Source organism: Anolis sagrei, chromosome 5, assembly GCF_037176765.1.
Source record: "Anolis sagrei isolate rAnoSag1 chromosome 5, rAnoSag1.mat, whole genome shotgun sequence".
NCBI lineage: Eukaryota > Metazoa > Chordata > Lepidosauria > Squamata > Dactyloidae > Anolis > Anolis sagrei.
The window spans coordinates 66,691,330-66,704,356 of NC_090025.1; the positions used below are offsets into that span (position 1 = coordinate 66,691,330).

At 37.6% G+C, this 13,027-nt stretch overlaps 1 protein-coding gene across 1 annotated transcript in view; it reads left to right on the forward strand.

Moving 5' to 3' along the window:
• SNX25 (sorting nexin 25) overlaps positions 1–13,027 on the forward strand; it is a 73,258-nt gene that overhangs the window by 17,081 nt on the left and 43,150 nt on the right. The window contains exons 4-6 of the mRNA XM_060778635.2: positions 7,711–7,883; positions 8,912–9,098; positions 11,781–11,851. Of these exons, the coding sequence (XP_060634618.2) occupies positions 7,711–7,883; positions 8,912–9,098; positions 11,781–11,851 (431 nt within the window). The remainder of the gene's footprint in view (positions 1–7,710; positions 7,884–8,911; positions 9,099–11,780; positions 11,852–13,027) is intronic.

Here is a 13,027-nt window from a genome sequence, read left to right on the forward strand (position 1 = left end):
AGTAGATGCCCTCAACTACCTTGGAGGAAGGTTTGGATATTAATATAAAGTAGTAATAGAACAGATACTCTAACTTGGACAAGAACTCTCACTTGGACATCACTATGTGCTTTAAAACATAATTGCTGAATGTTTTGATTTGTGCAAATAACTTTCGAGAACGGTGTTAAATTCTTTATTGATGTTATTAGTAATTAAGATTAGTACTTGTGTTATCTTAAGAAACATAGAGTGCTCCCCCCTCCTCTGCTTAAAACCTTCCTGAGAATCAGAATTCTTTCTGAAAAGGTTAGGGAACCTAACAGACTGCTTCTGAGGCTCCTTCCACGCTGTCTCTATAGCCTAGGATCGGATCCCAGATTATCTGTTTATCCCAGATTATTTGGCAGTGGAGACTCATATAATCCAGTTTAAAGAAGATAATCTGGGATCAGATCCTGGGATATAGGGCGGTGTAAAAGGGGCCTGACGTTTCAATGCAATTTTCTTTCCTGCATTTTAGGCAGATGCGATATGCAAAGATGCATTTTTGTTTGCAAAAATAATATGGTATTGATTTGAAACTTCCGCTCTGCACCTTTTGTTACATTATAGTTAGTTTTCAATTTTCTAACAGCCTAGAGTAATGATTCAAGATATGAAACTCTTTTAGTTGCATCTTCATTACAGCTCTTATGATTTAGTGACAAACTTGCTATTGCTCATGTTTTTAGAAGAATCCCTTGCAAATTACTAATGGTTTTGATATTCAGAAGGCTTGATAAACTCTTGAAAAACACCTCAGCTCTGTTGTGAAAAGAACTAATGTACTTCAGAACTAAGCTGAGTAATTGAAGTACTCCTTGCACCATTTTCTTTCTTTTCCCTCCTTTCCTAAATAGCTTTTGCAATAGTCATTTTCATGAATGTAATGGATGTGGAAAACATGAGAGGATTTTTCTTTGCAAATAGCAATCTCAAGTCCTGTCAAAAATGTTCTAGTATATGAAAAATGTGAAGTACCTGACTTGTTTCATAGGCTGTCCTTCCTACCAAATTTCACAAAGAGAAACATTTATTATTTTAGTAGTAGCAATTTCATTTAGAGCTTCTTTTAAATCACAAGGCTTTAACAGTACACACATATTTTAAATTTACTATTCTCTCAAGATGTACAGCTACCTGTTTTCCCTCAGGTAATTCTTGGCAGTTCTTTGTGAAGTTATACGTGGAAATCTTGCTAGAAATGCTCTGGAAAGTAGAATTTAGATGTATTGCTGTCGAGAATGTCTTTCTGATTTATCTCATGCCCAGTTTTATTTTGAAAGGCTGATATAGAGATACAGGAAGCCAGAATACATGCATGGCCAGTTTCCTTTGAAAAGGTCATGACTAACATTTTTGGGGAAAACATTAGTTTATCTAGTGCAGTGGTTTCTCAGGACTGCTCGCACTTCCCTTGAAAAAGGATCATGAAGTACAGAAGTAATGAAGGAACTTCAACGTTAGTGAGAGTGCCAGACACTTGGTAGTTATATTGCCTAAGACAGTGGTTCTCAACCTGTGGGTCGCCAGGTGTTTTGGCCTACAACTCCCAAAAATCCCAGCCAGTTTACCAGCTGTTAGGATTTCTGGGAGTTGAAGGCCAAAACATCAGGGACCCACAGGTTGAGAACCACTGATGTAGTACCTTTCTTTCTGATGAAATTATTGGCCATATATATAGAATGGGAGTGAGTGTGTACTCATGTATAAGGTGACCCATGGATAAGTCAAGAGTCATTCTATGGAGAGATGAAAACACCAATTCTAATTCAGGGAGGCAGCTGCCCCTTGTCACCAGGATCATTTCTCCTGCCCCCACATTAAAAAAGGCCAGAAGTGGCATCACAACGGTGGGGTAGAGGGGTTTAGTGCTTATTTTTAGATCCTCCCAGGATGGACTACATTCTTGCCTTTAACCACTCTATTCAGAGAAAGAGATGGATGCTTTTTAAAATAAGACTAATGGTACGGTAATAATAATAATAATAATAATAATAATAATAATAATAATAATAAAATAAAAAAACTTTATTTGTTACCCTGCCACCATCTCCCCAATGGGGACTTGGAGCGGCTTACATGAGGCCAAGCCCAAATAACAGTTACAATAAAGAAAACCAAAAACACAAACCGAAAACACAAACAATAAACAATAACATCATAGTTAAATAAAACACATGAATACATAACAATATGAAAAATAAAAAATATGCACAGGCACAATAATAATGGGCGGGCAACATGTAGTAATCAAGAGGATAAACTGATTAAAACTAATTTAAAAGTCGGGTGAGATAAAAAAGGGAAGCAGATCATTTACGGAGGAGGGCTCATTCCAGCGGGAGTTGTGGAAGGAAGCTTTCCCATGAGGGGGGATGTATACTCCAATGACAGAACTTTGAAGCAGAGCAATCATGTGGGATTATATACCTACTCATCAAAGGCGCAGCGGAAGAGCCAGGTTTTAAGGTTCTTTTTAAAGACCTCTAGGGAAGGTCTTCATAGATAGATAACTTGACACAGTTTTTCTAGATTTTTTTCATGGGTATATAGGGTATTTCTGTCAACGGAGCCTCCAGTGGCGCAGTAGGTTAAACCGCTGAGCTACAGAACTTGCTGACTGAAAGGTTGGTTCAAGTCTGGAGAGCTAGGTAAGCTCCTGTTGTTAGCCTCAGATTCTGCCAACCTAGCAGTTTGAAAACATGCAAAGGTGAGTAGATCAATAGATATTGTTTCAGTGGGAAGGTAATGGCACTCCATGCAGTCATACCAGCGACATTACCTAGGAGGTGTCTACAGACAATGCTGGCTCTTTGGCTTAGAAAGGGAGATAAGCCCCACCCCCCAGAGTCGGACACAGCTAGACTTAATGTCAAAGGGAAACCTTTACCTTTAACTTTACCATCACCTATACATAGAGATCCCTTTACTTTGTATAAATTTGGATAATTATACAATCAGCCTTCCATCCAACGCGTGGTGAGCCAAGAGTGCAAAGATGTGGGATGTCCCAATTTCTAGCACGCTTGATCTGGGAACCCCATTTTGGAGTAGCATTGGTTTAGAGCACTGATTCCCAAACTCTGGTTCTTTAGGTCTTTTGTACATGAGCTCCAGGAACTCTGGCCATTGACCAAAGTAGCTGAGGCTGTTGGGGGTTGAACGAGTTGAATTCCAAAACATCAGGGGAATCATAGTTTGGAAATCACTGGCTTGGAGGATGTGATTAACTCAGTATAGTCAAATGGCCCCTGCCGCTCCCCACACAATTTTCTCTTCTTACTGACATATTGCTGCCCGGAATTGATACATCATGAGAACAGGTTGGAACATTATTAAGTACTTTTCTTGCACTGTGAGTTTCAGAAAGGTTTTTCAAGTACCTGGTGAGAGAAGTCTATCCAGTATATTCTTGTACACTTGCCCTCTGCATGCAAGCACTTACTGAAAGCATATTCTGATTGGAAATGGAAAAGTAGACTTCACTCTGACCTTTTAAATAGGCATTTGCACAATGGGTATCACTTTCCAAGCCTCTTTGCAGATTGATGGCTTTTTAATAAGATGGACTGAAATAATTCTCCATTCTATTATTATAAGAAAACATATAGTTTAATGTGGAAAATAGATTTTGTAGCCATTGCAAAAGAAGTAGTAATTTGTCAGAGCATTTACTTGTAAGAGGGAATAAAATCACATTATAGCAGCATTTGCTTTGGTTTATCTGTCCATTCCTTTTCTTCAAGGATGGTCTGAACACCTCAAAATGAGTCCTAGGAGATGGGTAGGATGAATGAATACAAGGGGTGATGAATTTGGCTAATTGGTTGATGACATCTGTTAACATCTTGAATCTGGGAAATTTTTAAGACCATGCAATGCAGTTTGATAATCTTTTCATACTTAATATGGGAAGAGTGACTTTCCCCATCTTTTAAAAAGCATAAATGGCATATATTCATTTGCCGGCGCACCGGGTTAAACCGCTGAGCTGCTGAACTTGCTGACCGAAAGGTTGGCAGTTCAAATCTGGGGAACGGGGTGAGCTCCAGCTGTTAGGCCCACCTTCTGTCAACCTAGCAGTTTGAAGACATCAATAGGTACTGCTTCTGGAAAGGAATGGTGCTCCATGCAGTCATGCCAACCACGTGACCTAGGAGGCGTCTACAGACAATGCCGGCTCTTCAGTTTAGAAACCCCCCAGAGTATGACACTTCTGGACTTAATGTCAGGGGAAACCTTTACATTTACCTATGCAAAGAGGATATTTGTGGGAGGATGAAACGGGGATGTTGTATGTCAGGACTGATTTATTTTTCTTTTGTAATACAGTGTTAACAAATATAAGCAAAATAAAAGTAACTTGTTTTGTGCATACAAAATTGTCTCAAGAAAAGAGCTAATGAATCATTTAGCTGTGGCACAGTGTCCTTGTGCCATATTCCATACAAAACTGGTACTAAACTAGAATGTTTGTCCTTACTTTAATTACTTGATTACTGTGTTTGTCCTTACCTTGAGTACTTATTCAGATTGGCATCTCTTCTCTGAGATCTTTGGTAGATGGTTCTTTCCCAGTCCTGATACCTGAGGCCTCAGCCCACTTCTTTGTGTTAAACAAATAATTTAAATTCACAACTCATACTGTACAAAGTGAAATGAATCATTACAGCTGAAGCACACTGCTACGAAAGAGGGAGAAACTTCATGACTGATTTTTCTCATCAGAGCTCAGCAATCACAACTCTCCATGCATTTTTTGTCTTCATTGTCACCGGTTTTTTGAACATCTACTTTTCTTTGTTCATTTTGCTTTCATCTGTAGAGAAGCCAGAATAAATGAGTAGCTAGGAAGGAGGGCTTCTGCTTTTTTTTCTTTTCAGAATTGTTATTTTTTTCCTTTTCCTTCCATGAGATGATTTGCAATTTCCCTATTTCAACCTTCTTACCTTATCACCATTGAGTCACTTTTTTTGATACCTAATTACTTTGACCTTTTTTTGCAATACACAAAGATATGACACAATCTTAATTGTTCTTTTAAATCTTTTGCGGGTAAGTTATACTAAACCCAATTACAGGGTATTCTTTGCAAATTTAGGTTTAACAGCTTTGTAGACAATTTCACAAGCTAGAAGGCCCCTTGGTATGACACAGATAGAGGTATGCAGGATTCTCCTACAGTCTTCTCTTACTAGTTTGGTGGGAAAAGAGTTTTAAGAGCAGAGGCTTTACGTAACTGGGCCCGTGTAGAGGCCATCCTATGGCTTTGAGAGTTTAACTCTGCCTAAAATCAAAGTCAGAATTGTTTGATACTCCTGGGTTTTGTACAAAGACATTGCTACTTTTACTTTCAAATTATTAGAAAGCAGGAGAATAAATCAAGATACATATCTCATTGAATTGATACTTAAAATACTAAAAATAGTAAAATTGTAAAATAATAAGTAATAAGATTGTGAAATTATATAGTAGCAAATAGTAAAATAACAAGAATTATAAAATTAAGGGAAAACAACTATCCCAAACACTTTGCATATATCTTGTAAAATTACCTAAATGCTGAAAATTCTCAGTGGGTGTGCTTGTGAAATACAAAAATCTGTCTTAATATCAGAGCTAGAGCAAGGTGAAATCCAGGCAAAGATATATGGAGTTATCTCCAGTAATTGATGAGGTACTTTCACTGACCAGCAACCTTTTGTGTCAATTGCTTCTTCAGTGAGAGGTCAGCTGAATGTACCCTTGAACTTCAGTCATTGTCTTAGTTTGTTTTTCTTGTTCTTTGCACCTTCTACGTCTTACTCCCTTTCACTTTTGCCTTTATTTCAACTCCTTCTCAGCACAGGGTAACTCTCACACAAACAAACGGCAGCGTTTTAAACTGCAGCCACAGGGCTGGGAATGCAGGCAGGGAAAGGAAATCACAGCCTTCCACCCTGTAGTAGAAAAACAGCAGTAGAGTAGTGCTTTGCAGGCTGGAAGAAGAATATGGGATGGGAAGACCTGCACAAAAAAATTAGGCCCCCTTTCCAGGTGAACAAGCCCCTCATATTCTGCTAAAACTAGCCACTGAAATACCCACTTCCCTTTTCCCTTCCTGTAGTGGCAGAGGAGCAAGAGGAGCAGTTTTAATTTATTTGAGGCATCTGTGCTGGCAAAATTACCACTGGATATTCATTGCCTAGGAAAGCCCTATGAAAGTCATAGGGTCATGATAAATCAGCAAGCAGTTTGAAGGCATATAGCTGCTTCGTTGTAAACAAGATGAGGTGCCTTTCCATCTCAGTGAAAAGAGTGATTCTCAGCCTTCAGTCTGACAATCTGAAAAAAGACTTGGCCCAAATAGGAATGGGGAGGAAAGAAAAAAAAAACCCCAGAACACAAAGGTGATGTGGTTTTGGAGTGTGTGTTTGTCTCTGTGCTAGAGAGGGGTGTTAAGTTCAGTTGCTATGGGGTTTGGGTGGAAAGATAGGTGAGCTGCTCCATTATCTTTTTTACGTTAGTTATGGCCTTCTAGGAACTAACCAGTTACTCTATTCGCAAATATTACTAGCTATAGGCAACCAGACAAGTGACTTTTCACCATTTTTACTCTACTTTCTGCTTTCACTGTCTTGTATCTCAATCCAGATTTTGAATGCTGATATATTTGAAAGATATTATAGAGTTTGGAAGCTATTTAACGGTAACTGACTAAAATTTTAATCTCCACACCACTTTCCTGAATAAATTGTGTTGTATTTTACTGCATGCAAGTTATGAGACTTGGATGCATTTGCTGCATTTATGGCTGCAATTTAACATAATGCTGAATCACGGTTTGGAATTATGAGGATGAGCTGGTGCAAGCATTTGGACAATACAGCTCCCTTGCCTGCCTCTAGCTATAGTTTGGAAACTTAAAATACTGTCTTGTTTTTGATAATCACAACGTTGCGACCTTTTGTAAAGGCGCTCAAGACTTGGCTGTTTGGTTGTGCATTTAAGTAAAGTGATCAGATCTAATTTGCCAAATAGTCACTGTTGTATGTTTTTATATTGTGTAAATGCTACTTTAAATTGTAAGTCACTCGGAGCACCTTGGTGGTGAGCAACTAATTAAGAAATAAAGTGAAGTGAATATAGTGATAGTACTGAAATCTAATCTTTACTGTGGTGTAATTTAAAAATGCAGCCAACCATAGTTTAAAGATAAGTTTGTTGTTTTTTAAAAGAAAATATAGTTGGGAATACACACATTGGGTCAAGGTTTTGATGTGATTAGAAACATAAAGGGAATTAGGATGAGGCACATACATAGGCTCATTCCCTCAATATATATATATATATATATATATATATAAATTTTTATATGAATGCAGCTAATCTGTGTGTGGATTGAAGTGTGAAGTATGTTCTCCCAAAAGTGCAAGAGAAATGTGCAAAATTTCTGTAGCATTATTAATTTAACGTGGCTCAAGTGAATGAACATGCTGTGTTTTTTTTCCCTAGGGTGAATGAGAGAGAAAGCAAGGGATTTTAAGACTATATATAGTTGCACCACATGTGCAATTCCTATTTTGCAGTTGCAATAACATAAATACAGCAAAGCTAATTTTTTGTAATTTTTTTATATAGCTAATCTTTAGGGGTCTCATATTTTAAGCAATGGTGGCTGGAAGATAATTGCATTTTCTTTTCTAGACTAGAAGAGCAGCCACGACCATTTTTATTGCACCCTTGTTTGACGAATTCAGATGAAGAAGCAAGATTCCTGCAATCATGTTCTCAGATTCTGGTGTATTGTCTTCTACCCTCAAAGGATGCCCGCTCTCAAAGCTTGCGCATAGTCCTTGCAGAAATACTTGCATCAAAAGGTAATTGCCATATTACACCAAATCTAGGGCACAGTATTTTACCCAAAATTGAGGTTCCAAAAAAGGGGTGTGCCTTGCAATGGATGATGTCCTTGAAGTGCAGGGTTGATTTTTTTTTTTTGAAAAGTCCTCATGTTTTGCTGATAGCATTACTGTGCTAGTTTGGGTGGGAAACCCATTCTCCCTATTCATTTTGAAATAGGTTTTAATAGCATTATTTATTTGTTTACTGTAGTTATACCTCGCCCTCCTCACCCCAAAGGGCAGCCTTACAATTAGAAACAACAGCACCCTAGATTCGTTGAAATACGGTATTAAGAGATGGTTAAGCAATCGCATCAGGAAGTGTAATAACATAAGCAACCTGTATATTAGTTAGTATTGCATTTTAAAGTCAAGCTTTCTATATAAACCACACACCATGTGTATACAGTCAGCTCAAGTTATGTATCTACACAAACACTACTTTCTCCAGTTTACCTGGAAATGATAGGGATTGAGCAGGGGCTTTTTGCATGGATAGCATTTTGATCTTTTTTGTCTGGATAGTGCTTTGACCTTTGATAAATGCCAGGTCAAATTTTGCACACAGTAAACACACATGGATTCACTTTGTAATCCTACTGATCTTGAATCTGCTGCATCAATCAATTCCTCTAAATTGCTTATCGGCCAGTTTAATAATTGAAGCTCTAATTTTAGAGTGTTATAAATACAGTTTAAAAAGCTTGAATGATCCATACTTTTAAAGACTGGGTTTTCAGACTTCAGTGATTTTAATTTTTAAGATTGAATGCCACCTCTTGCTGTTTTTGAAAAAAGCTGTTAAGATTGCAATCTAATCTGTCCTTCTTGGCAGTAAGCCTCATCAAACACTGTGAGGCCTGCTTATAAGTGAAAGATGAATAGTAATGAGCTGTAAATAGGCATCTTATACTTAGTCAATACTTGTATCCAGAATGACAAGCCAATCATGTTTGATGCAAAGATACAGTTTTCTGTGATGTGTCAATTTGTTGTTGTTTCAGTGCTAAAACCAATGGTTGAGCTGCTGAGTGATCCCAACTACATCAACCAAATGCTGCTTGCCCAGATGGAGTACAGAGAGCAGGTGAACGAACATCACAAAAGGGCCTACACATATGCTCCTTCTTATGAAGAGTTCATCAAGCTTATCAGCGGCAACTCTGATGTTGAGTTCCTCAAACAACTAAGGTATCTGATGTTTGCTCATAAAACACTCAGCCCAGTACCCATACAGTTATTTAGTAAGAGGAGCAAAATCAAAAGTCAGAGAGGATAAATACATTCCAACATCTGTGGTGTATGTAAGGGGCAATTTGGAGAGCTGCAGTAGACACAAGATTGGGAGAGCCTTCACATAGGGTTTCTGTAGTCAAGTACTGGAGGCAAAAGACTTTGCTTGTTTCGACTGTACAAAAGCAGGCAAGGCAATATTGGGAGTTATGTCTGGCCTAGCCAGCCCAGAGACTTCTACTAATCAAAGGATCAAATGGCCTTAATTCTTTCAATATTTGAAAAAAATTCTGAAATCTGAGCACATTAGATTTGCAGAACTGGAATAGCACATAAACCAAATAACCAGCAGTGTAGGGTCTCAGATTATGCAAGACTTTTAAACTGAAAAATAAACAACAACCTTCAACTTGTTTTTGGTGATGTCTCACATTTGACATAGTTTAGGGCCTCAGCATGTTTTACTCTTGCACTATAGATTAGGATCCACTTTCAGATTTAAATTCTAGTTCCTGCTATCTTATCTTTTGTGCAATGTATTAGTTATTCAGACTAAGGAAATTTTATATGAATGCATAGACATACTAGTCTTTGATTTGTCGGTCAGTTGAATTTTTGAGTAACTACTGTTTTTTTAAACCAGTCTAAATGGCATTTGTGAGTGAAAGTTAAAATATGAAATAGCTCTTTGCTGTAATTGTACATGTGTACCTTCAGTCTTGTCAGGTCTGAGGATTTGTAGTGAGAGCTGCCTGGGTTATTTGCTTATCCTTGAGATGAAATAAAGAGAGAGAGATAATCTGAGAGGGCAAAAGTGAAAAGTCCTTTCAGACACACTGATTAAGCAATAAAGCCTCGGACTTCAGAACAAGATCTAAGTCAGGTGGAAGAAGGAAGAAAGACCAGGCATAGGAACTAGGATCCTTCCAGGTTGCACATTCAAACCCCTGAGATGTTATCCCAGAAAAAGAAAAACATTGTGTGTATTTGAAGGGTATAAAACATCAATTAGAAACCTGAGGTCCTTCATGTGATATTAAACTGTAGACCCCATTATCTATGACCATTGGCCATGTTCATCTGAGTTAAGGGAAGCTGGAATTTAGCAGTATCTGGAAGGTTCCATAACCTTGTTGCATAACTTTTGTAGCTATATTTCTATTAAGCACAGACTTTGAAACCCCGAACCGATGCATTCCTTTATCCATGGAAATGGAAATGTAATTATATACATCAGCTTGTTAGGATAAAAGCAATGCAAGAATCTGCAAATAAATAGCCTTGCCTTACAGCAGTGGTTTCCAAGTTTTTTTTGACCAGGGACAACTCTCCAACATTAGTACCAAAAGGGATCCGAATCAGTTTTTGATCAACTTTATATTCAGTTTGGTTATTTGGGGTGTTGATTCAGAAAATTGCATTGGATAGACCAGGGGTCCCCAAACTAATGCCCGGGGGCTGGATACAGCCCTCCAAGGTCATTTACCCGGTCCTCGCTCAGGGTCAAACTAAGTTTGATATGACTTGAAAGCACACAACAACAACAACAACAACAACAACAATCCTATCTCATCAGGTAAAAGCAGGCCCAAATTCCCATTGAAATACTAATAAGTTTATATTTGTTAAAATTGTTCTTCGTTTTAATTATTGTATTGCTTTTAAGTGTTTTTAGCACTACAAATAATAAATGTGCAGTGTGCATAGGAACATTCATGTTTTTTTTCAAATTACAATCCGGCCCTCCAACAGTTTGAGGGGCTGTGACTTGGCCCTCTGTTTAAAAAGTTTGAGAACTCCTGGGATAGACCATATCAGCTCTAGATTCTGATACAGAACATATACCATTCAGTAGTCGCCATCTGCTTGCCCACAGAAAACATATTTAATAAGCCTTGGCACTATAAGAGGGTTTCACAAGACCAGTTGTTCTTGTTGCAACAGTGTAGTAACAGTGAGGCAGCGGACCGTATTTTAGTTCTTGCAGACCACTGGTGGTCCATGGACCACAGTTTGGGAACCACTGCCTTATATAATCAATCCTCATTCCTGTTGAAATGTTTCTGATTATTGTGCATGCTAATATAGCCAAATAGAACATCAAGAGCTGGATAAATGTGACAGAACAAAAGATAAGATAAGAAATAAATTATATTTTCTCGGACAGAGTGCATTAGGTGATTATATTAAACTAGTCTGTAACTCAACTACTTCATTGTGTGTCCCTTCATATTATTTGCTGGTAATGGAGGTTAGCTGACACTGAAAATAACTTGGATAGAGCGTATCTAAAATCTGAATTGATGTAGAATTTATTATTTTAATGAGTATGCTTTCTTCAATTGAAAGATAAGCTGCTGCTATGGAGACGTATAATGTCACTGCACTTTTTATCAGCTCTCTTCAGGATGGTGTAAATTGCTGTCTGTAATCTTAGCCGAGGAGATTTTCTGCACATCGATGGAGTTACACTGCCATGTTATTTCGGGGGTGAAAAATTACATTGATTTCATGGATTTTTATATTACGTCTCCTAGAACCTTCTAGTTAGTCGAGTTTCAGTCCAAACACTTAAGATTTCTAAACTTTTTCTATTATTAGAGAGCAGAAATGACAGAATTCCTTTTCCTTTTGTACTAGGTACCAGATTGTAGTGGAAATAGTTCAGGCAACCACTATCAGCAGCTTTCCACAGATGAAGCGCCAAAAAGGTAAGCTGTCTCTTTCTAGGAAGTATTATTCATATGGTCATTGAAAATCAACTTTCAGTGAGTAAATGCAAATGAGCTTGCAGAGCAGTCTCTATCCCAGAAAATCAAGTATTTCTTGTCCAGTTTAGTATTTTTGTAAAAGGACAGTCAGTGATCGTTTTAAAATTGCCAACTGCCATTTTTCTGTTTAAAAGTTGATGTTTATCTACTCAGGATAGCATTATAGAAACCCACTTTTGACATTTCAAATAACATTTTTCATGGTTAGGTGGGGTTTGAGGGATAGATAAGTGAGAGCCACTAATTTTTAGTAGCTGATAAGAGTGACCTAGGAATAAGGATGGAGACATATGCAGAATGGTAGTGCCTTGCTTTCATGCTATTGTCATTCAGTTCCCTAGCTATCTCTGTACCAAGGATATTTTTTCAGCATCAGGGAGGCCTGAAACTTGCTGTCTTTTCTGAAAACTGAGGTTCTAAAAATGCCAACTTTTTCATCACTTCCTGATAATTGTGTGTGTGTGTGTATACACACACTGTCCAGTCATACGTTGTCTTCATGGCCCTGTACAATATATGCTCAGGCCTTTTTGTGTTGTTACTAAAATGTTCAGAATTGTGTGCTTCAAACATTAAAAACAATTTCCTAAGTCTTTAGAAAAGTTCTGAAACCCACGGCTATGCACTGCTCTATAGTTCTCCAGCAATACAAGTAATATGATAATTAGTTTGTTTGTTTGTTTGTTTTTTTTTAAAAAAAATGAGTTGTTTAAGATTTCCATTGCGGTTTGTATGAAGGCTGGATTGTGATTAGTTATGTTGAGCTTGCTAAAACAAGATTTTTTTCTAAAATGTAGACTATTCCAGTTTGAAATATTGGATAGAGGTCTTTTACTAATGTTTGAAACTAAATACATTACAAAATAGATGCCTGCTTTCTTTGTCATCACACAGGTATGTAAAGGAGATTACCAAGTCAAGATAACTACTATAGATTGAGTCTTCCTGATCTGAAATACTTGAGACCAGATCTTTTTATAAATTTTGGAATTTTTTGGTGGAATTTTCGAACACCTCTATTTGAATATGCATGGTGAATGAGATGGGGGGACGGGACGGACGACAATGGATTCTTGCTTTATGAAACGTAGGCTCCTTCCACAGAACTGAATAAAA